The following is a 17,414-nucleotide window of genomic DNA, read 5'->3' as shown; positions in this document are numbered from 1 at the left end:
GGGGATGGTCTTGGTCACTGCCTCCTGTACAATGTCATGAACTTCCATTCATAGTTCTTCAGGCACTCTGTCTATAGATCTAATCCCTTGAATCTATTTCTCACTTCCACTAGATAATTGTAAGGAATTTCAATTAGGGCATATCTGAATGGTCTAGTGGTTTTCCCTACTTTCTTCAATTTAAGTCTGAATTTGGCAATAAGGAGTTCATGATCTGAACCACAGTCAGCTCCCGGTCTTATTTTTGCTGACGGTATAGAGCTTCTCCATCTTTGGCTGCAAAGAATATAATCAATCTGATTTCAGTATTGACCATCTGGTGATGTCCATATGTAGAGTCTTCTCTTGTGTTGTTGGGAGAGGGTGTTTTTTATGACCAGTGCATTCTCTTGGAAAAACTCTGTTAGCCTTTGTGCTGCTTCATTTTGTACTCCAAGGCCAAATTTGCCTGTTATTCCAGGTGTTTCTTGACTTCCTACTTTTGTATTCCAGTCCCCTATGATGAAAAGGACATCTTTTTTGGTGTTAGTTCTAGATGGTCTTGTTGATCTTCATAGAACCGTTCAACTTCAGCTTCTTCAGTGTTACTGGTTGGGGCACAGACTTGTATTACTGTGATATTGAATGGTTTGCCTTGGAAACAAACAGAGATCATTCTGTCATTTTTGAGATTGCACCCAAGTACTGCATTTCAGACTCTTTTGTTGACTATGAGGGCTACTCCATTTCTTCTAATAGATTCTTGCCCACAGCAGGTAGATATAATGATCATCTGAATTAAATTCACCAATTTCAGTCCATTTTAGTTTACTGATTCCTAAAATGTTGAAGTTCACTCTTGCCATCTCATATTTGACCACTTCTAATTTACCTTGATTCATGGACCTAACATTCACAGTTTCTATGCAATATTGTTTACAGCATTGGACTTTACTTCGATCACCAGTCATATCCACAATTGGGTGTTGCTTTTGCTCTGGGTCCATCTCTTCACTGTTTCTGGAGTTATTTCTCTACTCTTCCTCAGTAGTTAAGGGGTGGATCATGCAATCACATACAGCTTTCCTAGGCAAAGGGCATTATCTTGAGAGGTCCACAGGTGCTGATTTTCTTTGTAAATAACTGATGTTCTGGGGCTGCATTTTCCTCTTATGTCTAGCATGCCTCTTTTGGACACACCAGTGAAGTAGCTAATGGGGCAAGTGTTATTCTGTATCCACTTCAGTTTTTCAAATTCGTATATAACCTTTCAAATTTCAGCCAGAGGTATCTATCCGGCTCATCATGCAGAAGAAACACTCTGAATTATTAAATATACCTCAGGATGGGGAATCAGTACATCTTCATTTGATGTCAGATTCATTTTAATTATCCTCTAGAGCTCAGAAAATTAGGGAGTGACTGCAGGTGCCTATTCCTGGGAGTAAATGTGAGAGTCAGTAGCAAACACAAGTGTAACTCAGCAGAATACATGACAAATATGAAGCGGAAGCACCATCAATTTATATTCATCAATCAAGTCTCTAAGACAGAGCTCTGAAAGTGAGAGGACATCTGGGAATGTGGACATGATCTCTAGCACATGGTCATCTTTTCTGAGGGCTGACAAGGCAGGTTTTTGGATACGTTTGGAGTCTGGACTGTTAACATTTTGTCCTATGATGCTCAGGCTGCTTTTGTAGGTCCCAGGTCCTCTTAGAGCTACCGGTATGGGTCCCCAACCTCACAACATGAGCCCCACAGTCAAAAAGACTGAGAGAGGAGCCAAAGGATTCCAGCCCTCATCTTCTCACCTCCTGACAGAAGACTACAAACTCTATTAACATTCCTCATGGAAGACAATGTTGCTTGGTTGACATTAGAAGAAAACCCCACAATCATTTTTTTGGACTAAGGATCCTGTGTCCCAAATAACATCCAGAGATCCTCTTGGATGCCTTCTAGCTCCATGATTTCATGCCAGTCTCTCTCAGCCACTCATTAGCTAAAACACAGGCTAATAGGCATTACTTGTGTATTCTTTTCTGGATATTTTATCATTTTAAAAAAATTTATCAGTTTTATTGAGGTATAATTTATGAACAATAAAATGTGCTCATTTAAATTATAGACTTCAATGGCAGGGTGAATGGGAGGGGAGTTTCATGGAGAATGGATACGTACATATGTTCAGTTGAATCCCTTTTCTGTCCAACTGAAACTACCACAACATTGTTAATGGGCTATATTCCAATACAAAATTAAAACTTAAAAAAAAAGAGTTTAATAAGTTTTGACAAATATATACATCTGGGTTACCATCACCACAATAGGTTCCTTGGGTACTTTTGGAGTCAATTTCTAACACCATGATCCCCAGGCAACCAGTGGCCTCATTTCTGTCACTGGAGGTAAGTGCTGCTAGTTCTGGACTTCATAGAAATGGAATTATTCAATAGGAATTCTTTCATCTTTATCTTTCATTCAGCACAGTGTTTAGATATGCACCCAAACTACTGTATATTCATAGTTTGCTTCTTTTCATTGACGAGTATTACATTGTATGGATAAATTACAAGTTAGTTTGTCTGTTCATCTGTTGATTGACACTTGCTTCTACTTTTTGGTACTATATATAAATACAACTGCCAAGAACATCTGTGTTCATCCTTGTAGACATGCTTGCATTTCTCTTGGCAACCATCTAGAAGTGCAGTTGCTATAAGTAAACATTTTCTTTTTAAAAATAAAAACAATTAAAAATATCATTGTCAATCACCTTATTTCCACTTAGACATTTAAAGGGAAGAAATGGCACCATAAATCATAGGTCAACCTGCAACTAAAAAAAGGGCATGTGGGCTTCCTATGGGCAAGCAAAGTATGAAACTCTTGAGGGCCAAGCTTTCTCTGAGCACAGGGAAGGAGCTCAGAACTGGCTCAAGGAGTGGCTTGAAATTAAGGAAATTAAGTGGCAGCTGGTCAGGCTCTAGGTAGGCAGCCAAGGTGGACAACTTTGCAGCCTCTGCATGAAAAGAGCCATACTCCGGATGGGTCTGGGGCCCCTGAGTTCCAGGCTATTTCAGCTTTGCAAGAAATGCTACTCTGAAACTCAGCCATTGGTTGCTAAAAATAAGGCTAGAGTGTGATAAAGTTTCTGGCAAGAATTAATGTGCAAGAAATCATCAGTATTACATACAAGGAGTTAAATGAGGATAATTTCTTCAATGTTCCAGTCATGCTTTTTCATTTGATTATAATGGTTACTCATGACTTCAGCTACATTAAATCTACCATAGTCAACTAAACACATATCAGAGGTAAATAATGCATCACCCTGTCCTGTTTCTCTGCAACAAACCCCTCAATTCCAGAAGGAATTTCCTAATTCAACATCAAAGACTGATTAAACATTTGGTAAAGGAGCTTAAAAAAATGATTGTGTGATTTTATTTTACATATGCAAAACAGATAAAAAATAAATAAAAACTTCCTCTGGGTGCTTAAAGTTTGTAGTCAAATCTTCTAAAAGGTAGAGAATAGGAGAAATAATGAGCCACTTCAGAGTTCATGAAAAAATTAAAATCTCCTGTCTCAAAATTACACAATTAAGCTATGAAGTCACTAATCATCCTGCACTTACTAACCAATCATTGAGCCAGGGGCTACACGTTCACAGTCCTTCATAGTATCCCTTTTCAATTTAATATTTAAGGAAGAACAGAAATTAGAAAATACAAATTTACAGAGAAGAAAAAATAAGGGAAATTTTGTAAGTATTTTCCAAGGCATTTGGCCAAACTAAAACTACTACGTGTTTTCTGCTCTCACAGCTTATAATGGGGATTTAGATAGTGTTTCCTTACAGCATGGACAAGGTGTGCAAAGGAGTGAATTGGCCTATTTTCAGTTTGGTTGGTAACTCAACACATGGCCTGCCATAGCAGAACCTCCTGACAGAGGACAAGGCATGAGGTACGGAGGCCGCCAGCCCAAACAGTCCTGGCAGCTCTGTGGTCTGAGCTAGCTTAGAAGTAACGTGCACTGGAAGCAGGAACTCTGGAGCCCTAATTTGCCTTGGACAGCAAATTAATTACCGTCTTTGGTTTCTCATTTGTGAAATGAATAGGTACTTTTCCTATCTGAAATCTGGAGGCTGGGCCCAGGCCTCTCACTCCTAGACCACCTGCTCAACACCCCGTCCTGCGGCTTCCTCTTTCTAGATGGTGATGGCTCTTCAGCAACACACAGGCTGTCAGAATTGGTGCTACTTGGTGGCGGTCTGGTCCTTAGTTTTATAGTCTTGGAAAGAAAGGCCCAGGGGGTAGTTCTATGCTTCCAAATTTTATCTTTGGAAAATAACAAATAATGTACTAAAGAAACACCTGCAAAGAACCTAAACGCAAACCCATCTGATACACATATCTGTCTGCCAACAACTCCCATTACCAGGTGGCTTCCAAAACATCTTTTCGAAAGTTGGCAGATGGTATCTGAAGACTTTTAGGTCCTGGTCTCCTCACAGCTGAAGGAGGCAGTACCAGCTCTCACCGCTCCAACAGGAAGACATCAGATGTACGCTTGGGCTGAAATGACCAGCCAATCCAAGTGCCACTACCTCCATTTTTTTTTTTTTTTTGAAAAGAGAATTCAGCTCCTGCCAAAGAGAGTTTCAGCCACAAGGATGCACCTGGAGACCTTTGACCACAAGATGCGAGGCTTCCACGCCCCATCCCCATCCCAGGACCTCCGCAGCAGACACACTAAGGCCTATGACAGAAGTCTCCGGAAGCACCTCCTGATGTCCTGGCTGCCTCTGCCTGCCTTGCAGACCGGAGCTCACCCAGGAACCTCCCTGCACTTGGACTGAAACTTGAATTATGATTCATTCTCTCAACCTTTCCAGGGTCCTTCCCCAACTCTCCTGATAACATTTTGTACTTTTAGCCCCATCTTGGCACCTGCCTCTCAGAGGTCCAAACAACGTGTCATTCATTCACTTGAGGAATGTTGACTGAGTGCCTACAACGGTCCTGGGCTTCCCAGGTGGCACTAGTGGTGAAACTCGTCTGCCAATGCAGGACACATAAGAGACGTGGGTTCAATTCCTGGGTCAGGAAGATCCCCTGGAGGAGAGCAAGGCGACCCACTCCAGTATTCTTTCCTGGAGAATTCCATGGACAGAGGAGCCTGGTGGGCTACACAGTCCATGGGGTTGCCAAGAGTTGGACATGACTGAAGTGACTATGCACGCACACACAATGTTTCTGGCACTTGTCCATAGCCCTGGGGAGAAGGGTACAGGACTGCAAGGCCACACATTCCCAGCCCTCCTTCTCGGGTCATGAACTGCTTCCTCTCCTTGGCTTTCACCATGTGCTGAGAGCACGTAACAGCCTCAGCTCATTCACTTTACTAATGGATTGCTGCATGGTTAAGGAAACTGTTGCCAGGGGCTTCCCCCACTGGGCCAGCCTTTTTACTCTAAAACTCATGTTTTTTTACCATTAGGCTATGATAACCCAGGTTGGCTGACAGCTCTGAGCACTTTCTTTTCTGGTTCATGAGGGCCAGGAAAACAAGTTACAGAGGGAGACTATATTTCAGAGCATTCACAGTCCTACACAGGTTAGGGGTGATGCTGTTTAACTCACATAGAAGGGGAGGTCCCTTGTTCAGTGTGAATTTCTAGCTCATCTTCACCATGTCAAGAAGACAGAGAGGATAGACAAAGCCTCAGCTTCCTGATCTGTATCACCTCAGCTCAGCTCTGGCAAATGATAGAAGGTAGCTACATACACCCGAAGCTTTCCCCAGAGGCCGCCAGGCCCACTGGACGGTCAGCCACACCAGCCCACCTGTCATCCAAGAGCAGCCTTCTGAACACTGATGCAAATGCATACCATGATCTCCAAGGTCAGCTATGGTGTCCTCCACATTTGACCCAAGTGTGCGGAGATCCAGGGAAGGAATGGGCTGAGACTCAGGCAGGTTGTCTGAAGCTGGGTCATCAAATTCCTGGCAAAAAGTGATGAACAATTCATGAGAAGCCGATCAGAGGAAACAGCATTATCACAAGTGAAACAATATTCTTGTTTAGAAAATGATTTGGAAACAAAAGCCTACCTAATCCTCTCCCTTAAACATGATAACATTTTCAAATCTTAGGAAGGCAGCTTGGGATGAGAGGAACAACTTTGAATTAACTTGGCAGGTGACCTTGGGCAAAGCGCGTAACCTCTCTTGGCCTGAGTGTCAGGGTCATGGTGAGGGTGAGGCAGGTGGGACGCCCAGGGCGCACACAGAAGGAAGTACTGACTTGCAGCATTGTCTGCTGAGAATAAGGATCTCCTTCCATTGTGCACCCAGGCCTCACGCTCCCCGCAGCCTAGTCCAGCCCCGCTCAGCTTCCTCATCTCAAGACTACAAGTGCTGGCTTTGATAATGTTCAAGCACTCTTCCAGCTTTTACAGCTCCGTGATTTTATGAATTTCAATTCCCTAAAAGAAAGAGATCTAAGAGGTGACATAAGAGTTTATACTTCAAAAAAAAAAAAGTTAAGTTAAACTTCTGAAATATATCAACAGGCATTTCAACTAATCACTGTGTCTATATATGTGTGTGTGTGTGTTTGCCACCCAGACCTAATGCTGAATTGACCTGTTTTCCAGGATAAATGGTTTTCATGGAGAACTAGTCCAAGAGCACCTTCTCATCAAAAGGAGACAGTTCAAACTAATCCTAAATAAATAAGTAAAACACAGCTATGCGACACTCTGATGTGGCATCTGTGGAAATATAGTCATAAATATTTTTAAGAAAAATAGTCCATTTTTATACTGTATAATAATTGTTGCAAGAGGTTAAATGGGCTCCAAATTTCAAAGGATCACCAATAATGCAAAAAAATAGAGACTGTGTGAAATGTGCCTTTGCGTCTATTTCAGAAACTTTTTGAAAACAAGTATTTGAATTCTCAATTGACTTCGATTTTCTGAGGTTCTCTTTGAAGAGAACTGTTATAATTGTCTTAGAAGGAGCAGGACATGACCTGCTCTTTGATCCCCAAGACTATTTCACATTTGCAGGCCTGACCTGCCACACTCTTCACAAAAACCTTCACACCTGCATATATCCCAGGGTAAAAGCAAGACTGGGCTTAGTGTGTGCATCGTGGTATCTAGTTGCTTTAAGCTACAATCCTTTAAGAAATGGTGACAACATGATTCCACAGTCAACTACACTTCAAGATTTCAAAGCCCAAATCCAGCAGAGCAGAAAATGCCTGCCAGAGAAAAAAGCCCCGTCAGTCAGGATCTGAAAAACAAAGCAAGCCACTCTCCTAAACGCCTCAAAGAATTTTTATAATGTTTAAGGGGTGACACAACCAGCCTGTGTCTCTCTGAACTCTGGTTCTATCTCTAGCTACTGCTTTTGAAATATAATGAGGTTTGCTTCAGCTCGCCAGACAGAAGCAAGAGGACTAGAGAACAGAGCCCAGTGAGAGGAGGAAGAAATTCAACCACAGATGTGCATTTGGGGAAAGACAGGAGTGTGTGCCTCTTCATTCCTTCTTCCTTTTTAATTATGTTTTTCTTTAGCTTCTTGCACCTGAATGATCCAACTTATTTCTCACACTATACTTCATCCTTTTTAGCTCACTGATGCCTCTCCACAAGATGTCTAGACCCTTTAGTCCATCTGCAAAGTGTTCAGCTCTCTGTCCTTGGTTCTCTGAATATGTTACACCTACCTCACTCCTGGGCTTCCCTACTGGTTCAGTCAGTAAAGAATCTGCCTGAAATGCTGGAAACTATGAATGTGATCAGAATGGCCTCCACTCTGCCTGGCCTCCTCTCTCCATCCTCCTCCAGGGGGAACAAGAACCTTCACTCAGGCTACCTCTCCTTTTCTTCCATTCCCATTAAATGTTCTATTTTTCCTAGAGAGATAATAAGAAGATCTGCTCATCATGGCTTTCCCAGATCCTCCTCCATCTGAAGCTGCTTTCAAGAACCCAATTTCTATTCATTACCAATCAGTGTGATCCTGGCCCAGCAGTGTCCGAATCACCAGAGAGTTTGTTAGAAATGCAGTATCTCAGGCCCCACTCCAGACAAAGCAAGTCAGAATCTGCATTTCAAAAAGACCAACAAGTGATTCAGGTGCATTTTGAAGTTTGAGAAGTGCTGCTAGAAGCCGTAAGAATTTGGAGAAGGGCCAGCTGACTGTGGAGCTGAGCAGTCAAAGATGGTTTTCCTGAAGAGGACATGACATTTGAAAGAGGGAGAGTGGGATGGTACCAACGGGCCAGAGGGAAGCAGCTGATTGGCACAAAGGAAGAGAGACCTGGGGTGCTGAGTGAGACCATGCGCTGGGCGCAATCAGCGCTTCCTGTCCTCATCAATATGCAGCTGAGGAAAGCTGCTTCTGAAAAGCTCAGGACCAAAGACGTTGTTGAACTGAATCCTATCAACCAAAGTATGAAGCACCACTGGCACAGGCACCTCCCTCCTGCCTCTGCTCCTTGCTGATGGATGGGGAGGGAATTGGGAGAAACTTGGCAGACACTGTGGAGGTTATGAGTTGGGACTCCATAAAATCTGTGAAATCCTCACGTTCCTTATCTGAACTGAGCCAAGATCTGGAATCCCATGTAGGGTAATACAGAGTTAATAAAATCTTAAGTGACTTTAGGATCCTCCAAGGGCCCTGATTTTTGTAGGATGAATAGGACCTCATATAGTACAGTTGCTTTGCACTGGTAATAATCATATCAGAAATTAAAAACAACACAAAAATGATGATTTTGAAGGCCCATGAAGAAAAGTAAAGAAGTTAAGAAGTTATCAAACACTAAAATGTAAGATTATGCTTGAAACTATGTTTTTATTTACCATATGCTAACTTCAATATGGTTAGAATAAAGTTATTTAGGCTTTATAATACAAAATATTACCATATCTGTACTTCTCAATTTCCAGTCTCTGGGGGTAAAATCCTTTAGAAGCAGGGGACTCTGAGCATTCCAGGAAAAAAAAAAAAAAAAAACTCTCCCAACCCCCACATCTCTGAGGCCAGCTTCCCTGAGAACCGGGGTTGGGATAGAGCAGCACCAGCACCCCCATGTTGTCTGCTGAGGGTTCAAATGATAGAGACTCCTAAGGTCAGAGAAGGCTGGGCCCCCACCTGCCCTAGCTTTGGGTTTTCAGAACTCGAGAGTACTCACAACCACTAAGTCATCGAGAAAGGTGACTCCTCAGCCAGAGAGCAGCAGAAAACAATGTTCCCAGGCTCCGCTTTGCCTACAAGTGAGCTCCAGTCGGGGCTCCTGCACACCCCAGATTCCGAGCCCTCTGCTGACTGAGCTACAGTAGTAGAAAGAGTGTCTGCAGGCCTAGGGATCACCCCCACAACTTCAGGGGGCCTGGCCCTTCCTGCTAAAGGAAAGACTCTCCCTCAGATGCAGGAGTCACCAACGAACAAATAACCAGAATTTGAAACAGTGAACTTCTCCCAAAAAATGACTCCTTCTCAAGTTGCTTTTACCAAAAGAGCTGCAAGGTTGGTGTTGATGTCCATTATCCAAATACAACCCTGAAGAAAAACTACTTAAGTATCAAAGCCCACATCAAGGTCAATGAAGGTATGTTTAACCATTAGGAAATGGTATTTGCTATTCAGGTGCTTGGGATGCAGAGGACATGAATCTGGGGTGCATTTCCTGTGAGTCTGCAACTTTATTTATTATTGGATATCTAGGGTAATTCGCCAAAGGAGTTAGTAACACAGTGTATGATGATATGGATGGGAGACAGAAAATAAAGAGGGAAAGAACGAAAAATAAGACAAAAAGAACAATGGACTAGAGAAGTAAAGCATGGCTGAAATTCAAAATTAGATAGACACATATCTGTTCTACAGTCATACCTTTAACTCAGCTGTTCATTCCAACCTGATGAAGTCACCCTGAAACAGCAGGCACTTAGGACAGCTGCTCTGAAATAGTGTTGTCTCTAGCTTTTGGCCTACAGTTAGCACTCTAAACAAATCTCAGTCCAGCCTGGAATTGGGCAAAGTTGGTCTGGATGTTTTTTTTTTCCCTACCTTGTCCCTTTTCCTACCCAATTGGCCCTATGAATCTGAAGAACCCGAGGCAAGGAAAGGTCTTTTGTAAAATTTAAAACAGAAGCGCACTCACGTGGAGCACATCCACAGTCTGCCGCTGGAAGTTCCGAGATCTCAGTTCCTGCATCCGTTTGTTGTTTTCTTCATATTTTTCTTCCACAAGCTTTCTGCATAAAGTGAACATAGGCAAAGACCTGCAATTTGCTAAGACGACATCTATGTTTCATAAGTAAATGTGATCCCTGTTTCAACTGGCAGACTAGGGTGTTGGGCAGCCAGCCTGCGGTCTCTCTCTCACGGATGAGCGTGGCGCAGCCTCGTGGGTTCTCCTCTGAAGCATGCAGGAGGCCAGCTCCTCGTTCCCCCAGGACTCAGCGCAGCAGGGAGTGCCAGCCCTGTGCGCTCTGGCCTGTGCTGACAGGGGTGTGTCTCAGATGCCCGACTGAGAGCCCAACACATACCAATAACTAGGTAACAAAGCCATAGACATGGAAAATAGATCCACATTTCAAAGAATTTATGGAAAGGAATATGAGAGCCACTGTGAAGAGGAATTTTTCTTGGACATTTCCAGTTTCCTCTACAACAGGAATTGAATTTACTAGACCTGTTGTTAAACTGGAGGAAAGATTTGAGTTCTTGTGATTACTTGTGCCCTAATTTATACTTAGATTTCTTGAAAAATCACTGAATATCTCTGTCATCGAATTTTCTGGTCTTTAAAGTGGGGGAGTACATTATAACCCTCATGACAATGAAGTCATTTTCTAGCTAACAACCATCCTTTCTTGAATCCTAGAAACAATAATCAAAACAACGCTGATGTAATTCATTCATAAAATCAAGAACAAACTTTATTTAACAAACTATTGACTTTAATAACAAAAATATAAAATGTCACGAGGAAGATCAATGACTTCTTTGCATATTAAAGAAGTTTTAACCTGAGAAATAATTTCTAATGTGCAAGTTATTAATTTCTTTTTTAATCTTTTACTGTCAGAGATTTAATTTTCCTTTCACCCTCAACCAACGACACAAACCATGGTACCCTGGAAATATCTGCATTCCTGAGGTGTTAGATCTGGGGCTATGAGTTGATGTAACTGTTCAAACAATATTCATGAATACATTTGCTCAACCAAATCCACACTTAGTGGTATACTGGATTGTTCATATCTTCCAGCTGAACACTGAATAATATCACCTTGGTACCTTGAAGGGGCATTGTTGGAACATTTACACCATAGAATCAGCAAACAAATTATTAATAGTAGCTACTCCTCTGGCCCCCACAGGCCCAGAGGCTTCATCAGCACACTACTGCCCATGAAGCACTGTGACAGAAATCTTTTCCCATATTTATTAAAGAAAACATTTGATAAGAGGAAGTGGTCTCTCGGGTTTTACATGGTTCATCAGGATAGACACTTTAAGTACAAGGACATCTTGAATCATTTTTCAGATACAATGTTGTTGCTGTTGTTCTGTTAGTAAGTCATGTCTGACTCCTTCCAGACTGAAGTATGCCAGGCTCCCTTGTCCTTACTGTCTCCCAGAGTTTGCTCAAATTCACGTCTGCTGAGTCAGTGATGTGATCTAACCATCTCATCTGCCATCTGCTGCCATCTTCTCTTTCTGCCTTCAATCTTTCCCAACATCAGAGTCAGCTCTTTGCTTCAGGTGGCCAAAGTACTGGAGCTTCAGCTTCAGCATAAGTCTTTCCAATGAATATTCAGGGTTGATTTCCTTTAGGATTGACTAGTTTGGTCTCCTTGCTGTCAAAGGGACTCTGAAGAGTCTTTTCCAGCACCACAATGCAAAAGCCTCAGTTCTTCAGTGTTCAGCCTTCGTTATGGTCCAACTCTCACACCCGTACATGATTACTAGAAAAACCATTGCTTTGACTATATGGACCTTTGGCAACAAACTGATGTCTCTGCTTTTTAATATTCTAAGTTTGTTATAGCTTTCCTTCCAAGGAACAAACTTCTTTGAATTTCATGGCTGCAGTCACCATATGTAGTGATTTTGAAACCCAAGAAAATAAAATCTGTCACTGCTTCCACTTTTTCCCATCTATTTGCCATGAGTTGATTGGACCAGATGTCATGATATTGTTTCTTTAATGTTGAGTTTTAAGTCAGCTTTTTCACTTTCCTCTTTTCCCCTCATTAAGAGGTCAGATATATTAACAAAGTCATAAAATGGGCAGATTTTATTTTCAGGCCTTTTTGTCTCTCTAGTTCTTGGTTGGGGCTTCTAAGCTACCAAAAAAAAGAAAATGGCAGAGGAAGAAAGAACAAAAATCAATTGGGTCACTTACCAGCTGAAAAATCAGTCTTTGAGAAATTGGGAGTTTGGGATTCTTTGGAAGCACCCTTTCATGTGTAAACTCTGAACACTAGTGATCTCATACAAGCAGCACTGCCCCCAGACTGCGAAGGGCTTCACTTCACAGAACAGAGCTGCTTCCAGTCTTCTCTCTCAGTTCAGTTCAGTTCAGTCCCTCAGTCATGTCTGACGTTTTGTGACCCCATGGACTGCAGCACGCCAGGCCTCCCTGTCCATCACCAACTCCTGGAGCCTCCTCAAACTCATGTCCATTGAGTCAGTGATGCCATCCAACCATCTCATCCTCTGTCACCCCCTTCTCCTCCTGCCTTCAATCTTTTCCAGCATCAGGGTCTTTTCCAAGGAGTAAGTTCTTCGCATCAGGTGGCCAAAGTATTGGAGCTTCAGCATCAATCTTCAGTCTCATCTCTACAGACAACAGTTCCCTGCGGACACATTCTTCTCCCTACAGAGCAGCCAGGACTCCAGGCAGAGGGGGTTTAGCAAACACCTGGAGAGTATGGACAGAATGGTGAGGCCACCTCACAGGGCTATGTAAAGAAGGTATCAGCAAAAACGAGGCTTTGTCTAGAGGTTGTTGCTGTATTTTCATTCCTAATAACCTCCCTAATAGTCAATCGTTCTTTTCACATAAGACTGAAAGCCTGATATTAATAGTGTCTGACATCTAATCACCATATTTTGAGCGAATGAGTGAAAGAAAAAATTGATAAATATATAAGAATGTACATTTTAATTTTCTCTTGTGGTTTCTGCTTTTCTTTAGCACATTCTTTTAGAGCCCTGAGAGGCAGCTTTCACTAAGGGAAGGTCACTTACTTCAGCTTCCTGGCCTCCTCATCAGCTGCCTGGACCTTCCTCACCCGCATCCTCTCTCTTGGTGTCATCTTCTGCACCTCAGACAGTGCTCGTAGGGTCTGCAGGTGAATCTTTTTTTGCCTATAAGAATAAAGATTCCCACATGCAACCCATCCCAAACATGCTCAGAAAAATTAAACAAGTATTTTACAGAAGTATCATTACACTACTGAGAAGGGAAAAAGAGCTCAAGACTTGCCAAGCAAAAACTAATAAACTCTGGGTAGGTAATTAGCCAAGCAGGACTGTGGTTAATTGGCAATAGTTTTTAAATTAGATTTCTGTTCAAAAGCAAATTATGTACTTTGCAAATTTCTGCTCATTTCACTGCCTATGACTGATTTTCATAGTGTAAGATAAATTAGGATCTTGACTATTAAGGAGTAAATAACGATGTGGATAGGACACAAATTTAGAATTAGACAGGGTTGGAATCCCATCTCTCCCATTTATTAGTTCTGCATCCTTCAGCAAGTTACTGAACCTCTCTGAACCTCAGTTTTCTCATCTATAAAGGATGGGCTATCATGAGTATTATATGAGATAATGTATATGTAGTGCCTGACACATAAAAGTATCCCAAAATGCTATTATAATGTGCATGCTCAGTTGCATTCAACTCTTTGCAACCCCATGGACTGTAGCCTGCCAGGCTCCTCTGTCCATGGGATTTTCCAGGCAAAAATACTGGAGTGGGTTGCCATTTCCTCCTCCAGGAGATCTTCCCAATCCAGGGATCATACCTGTGTCTCCTGCAGCTTCTGCATTGGCAGGCAAATTCTTTACCACTGAGCCACCTGGGAAGCCCCAGTACTATAATAGCTAAATGTTATTGGATATGCTCTGTCTTCTAGGCTTCACACAGTAGATATTTTTTAATATTTTATTTATTTTTTAATTGGAAGAAAACTGCTTTACAATGTTGTGTTGGTTTCTGCCATACAGCAATGCAAATCAGTCATAATTTTATATATATATATATATATATGTATATATCTCCTCCCTCATAAGCCTCCCTCCCCTCCCCCTATCCCACCCCTCTAGGTAATCACAGAGTGCTAGACTGGGCATCTTATGTTATATAGTGGCAGCTTCCCACTGGCTATTTATTTTACACAATAGAGTTGTATATATGTCAATGTGACCTTCTTAATTCGTTCCACCCTCTCTTTCCCTTGCTGTGTCCACAACTCCATTCTCTCTGTTTGTGTCTCCTCTCCTTCCCTGAAAATAGGTTCATCAATACAATTTTTCCAGATTCCATATATATGTGTTAATATACAATACTGTTTTTCTCTTTCTGACTTACTTCACTCTATATAACAAGTTCTAGATTCATCCACCTCACTAGAGCGGACTCAAATTCCTTCTTCTTATGGCTGAGAAATATATATATGTACCACATCTTTCTCATCCATTCATCTGCCAGTAGACATCTAACTTGCTTCCATGTACTGGCTATTATAAATAGGGCTTCAATGAACATTGTGGTACATGTATCTTTTTGAATTGTGGTTTTCTCAGGGTACATGCTCAGTAGTGGGGTTGCTGTGTCATATGGTAGATTTATTCCTAGTTTTTTATTTTTATTTTATTTTAAAGAACCTTCACACTGTTCTCCATAATGGCTGTAGCAATTTACATTCCTTCCAACAGTGTAAGAGGGTTCCCTTTTCTCCACAAACTCTCCAGCATTTGTTGTTTGTAGATTTTTTGATGATGGCCATTCTGGTTGGTGTGAGGTGATACTTCACTGTGATTTTGATTTGCATTTCTCTAATAATGAGTGATGTTGAACATCTTTTCATGTCTTTATTGGCCATCTTTATGTCTTTTTTGGAAAAAATCTGTTTAGGTCTTCTACTCATTTTTTGATTGCATCGTTTTTCTGATTTTGAGCTGTATGAACTACTTATGTATTTTGGAAATTAATTGTCAGGTGTTTCATTTGCAATTACTTTCTCCCCTTCTGAGGGTTGTCTTTTCATCTTGTTTATTGTTTCCTTTGCCATGCAAAAGCTTTTAAGTTTAATTAGGTTCCACTTGCTTATTTTTGTTTTTATTTTCATTACTCAAGGAGGTGAATGAGAGATCTTGCTGCAATTTATGTCAAAGAGTGTTTCGACACTATGGTTTCTTCTAAGAGCCTATGTTTTCTTCTAAGAGCTTTATAGTTTCTGGGCTTACATTTAAGTCTTTAATCCATTTTGAGTTTATTTTTGTGTATGGTGTTAGGAAGTGTTCTAATTTATGTATAGCTATCCAGTTTTCCCAGCACCATTTTTTGAAGAGGCTGTCTTTTCTCCATTATATATTCTTGCCTTCTTTGTCAAGGATAATGTGTCCATATGTGTGAGGGTTTATCTCTGTGATTTCTATTTTGTTCCATTGTTTTTTATTTCTGGTTTTGTGCCAGTACCATACTGTACTGATGATTGTGGCTTTGCAGTATAGTCTGAAGTCAGGAAGGTTGATTCCTCCAACTCCATTTTTCTTTCTCAAGAATTTCTTTGAATATTTGGAGTCTTTTCTGTTCCCATACAAACTATAACATTTTTTCTTCTAGATCTGTGGATAATGCCCTTGGTAATTTGATAGAAATTGCATTGAATCTGTAGATTGTTTTGGGAAAAGTATAGTTGTTTTCACAATATTGAATCTTCCAATCCAAGAACATAGTATACCTCTCCTTTGTGTCATCATTGATTTTGTTCATCCGTGTCTTATAGTTTTCTGCAAACAGGTCTTTTGTCTCTATAGTTAGGCTTATTCCTAGGCATTTTATTTGAATTCAAGGGATTTCTTTGTATTAATTTTGTACCCTGAAACTTCACTAAATTCACTGACTAGTGCTAGTAATTTTCTGGTGGCATCTTTAGGATTTTCTATGTATAGCATCATGTCATCTGCAAACAGTGAGAGTTTTATTTCTTCTTTTCCAATCTAGATTCCTTTTATTTCTTTTTCTTCTCTGATTGCTGTGGCTAGGACTTCCAAAACTATATTGAATAACAGTGATGAGCATGGGCATTCATGTCTGTTTCCTGATCTAGAGGAAAGGCTTTCAATTTTTCACCATTGAGAATAATGTTTGCTGTGGGTTTGATGTATATGGCCCTTATAATGCTGAGGTAAGTTCCTTCTATGCAAATTTTCTGGAGAGTTTTTTTTTTTTTTAATCATTAAGGTGTGTTGAATTTTGTCTAAAGCTTTCTCTGCATCTATTGAGATGATCATATGGTTTTTATCTTTCAATTTGTTAATATGGTGTATCACATTGATTCATTTGTGTGTATTGAAGAATCCTTGCATCTCTGAGATAAACCCCACTTGATCATGATGTATGAATACTTTTAAAGTGTTGTTGGATTCTGTTTGCTAGAACTTGGCTGAGGATTTTGCATCTATGTTCATCAGAGATTTTGGCCTGTGATTCTTGTGACGTCTAAGTCTGATTTTGGTATCAGGGTGATGGTGGCCTTGGAGAATGAGTTTCAGAGTTTTCCTCCCTCTGCAGTTTTTTTGAAAGAGTTTGAGCAGGATATGTGTTAGCTCTTCTCTAGACATTTGATAAAATTTGCCTTCATGCCATCTGTCCCAGGAAATTTGCTTGTCAGAAGATTTTTTTTTTAAACCAGAGTTTCAATTTCAGTGCTTATGATTGGTCTGTTCATATTTTCTATTTCTTCCTGGTTCAGTCTTGGAAGGTTATACTTCTCTCAGAATTTGTCCATTTCTTCCAGGTTGTCCATTTTGTTGACATATAGTTGCTCATAGTAGGCTCTTAAGATCCTTTGTGTTTCTGTGTTTTCCGTTGTAAACTCTTTTTCACTTCTCCTTTTATTGATTTGAGTCTTCTCCCTTTTTTTTACTGGTGAGTCTGGCTAATGGTTTGTCAATTTTGTTTATCTATGGAATGAAACAGCTCTTAGTTTTACTGATCTTTGCTATTATTTTCTTCATTTCTTTCTGCTCTTGTTGTTGTTGTTCACTCAGTTGTGTCTGACTCTGTGACCCCATGGACTGCAGCATGCCAGGATTCCCTGTCCTTCACTGTCTCCCAGAGTTTGCTCAAATCATGTCCATTGAGTCCA

General features: G+C 40.9%; 1 protein-coding gene across 6 annotated transcripts in view; it reads right to left on the bottom strand.

Annotated features, from left to right (window-relative positions):
* The window catches only part of NEK11 (NIMA related kinase 11), a 279,485-nt gene that overhangs the window by 137,062 nt on the left and 125,009 nt on the right, over positions 1-17,414 (bottom strand). For all 6 annotated transcript variants that reach the window (XM_061167582.1, XM_061167584.1, XM_061167587.1 and 3 more), the window contains 3 exons: positions 13,282-13,401; positions 10,181-10,274; positions 5,883-5,997 (listed from right to left, as the gene is read on the bottom strand). In XM_061167582.1, the coding sequence (XP_061023565.1) occupies positions 5,883-5,997; positions 10,181-10,274; positions 13,282-13,401 (329 nt within the window). The remainder of the gene's footprint in view (positions 1-5,882; positions 5,998-10,180; positions 10,275-13,281; positions 13,402-17,414) is intronic.

The sequence above is a fragment of the Dama dama genome, chromosome 19, assembly GCF_033118175.1.
Source record: "Dama dama isolate Ldn47 chromosome 19, ASM3311817v1, whole genome shotgun sequence".
In the NCBI taxonomy this organism is placed as follows: Eukaryota; Metazoa; Chordata; class Mammalia; order Artiodactyla; family Cervidae; genus Dama; species Dama dama.
The sequence above is the reverse complement of the archived record's forward strand: the minus strand, read 5'-3'. Positions and strand labels throughout refer to the sequence as shown.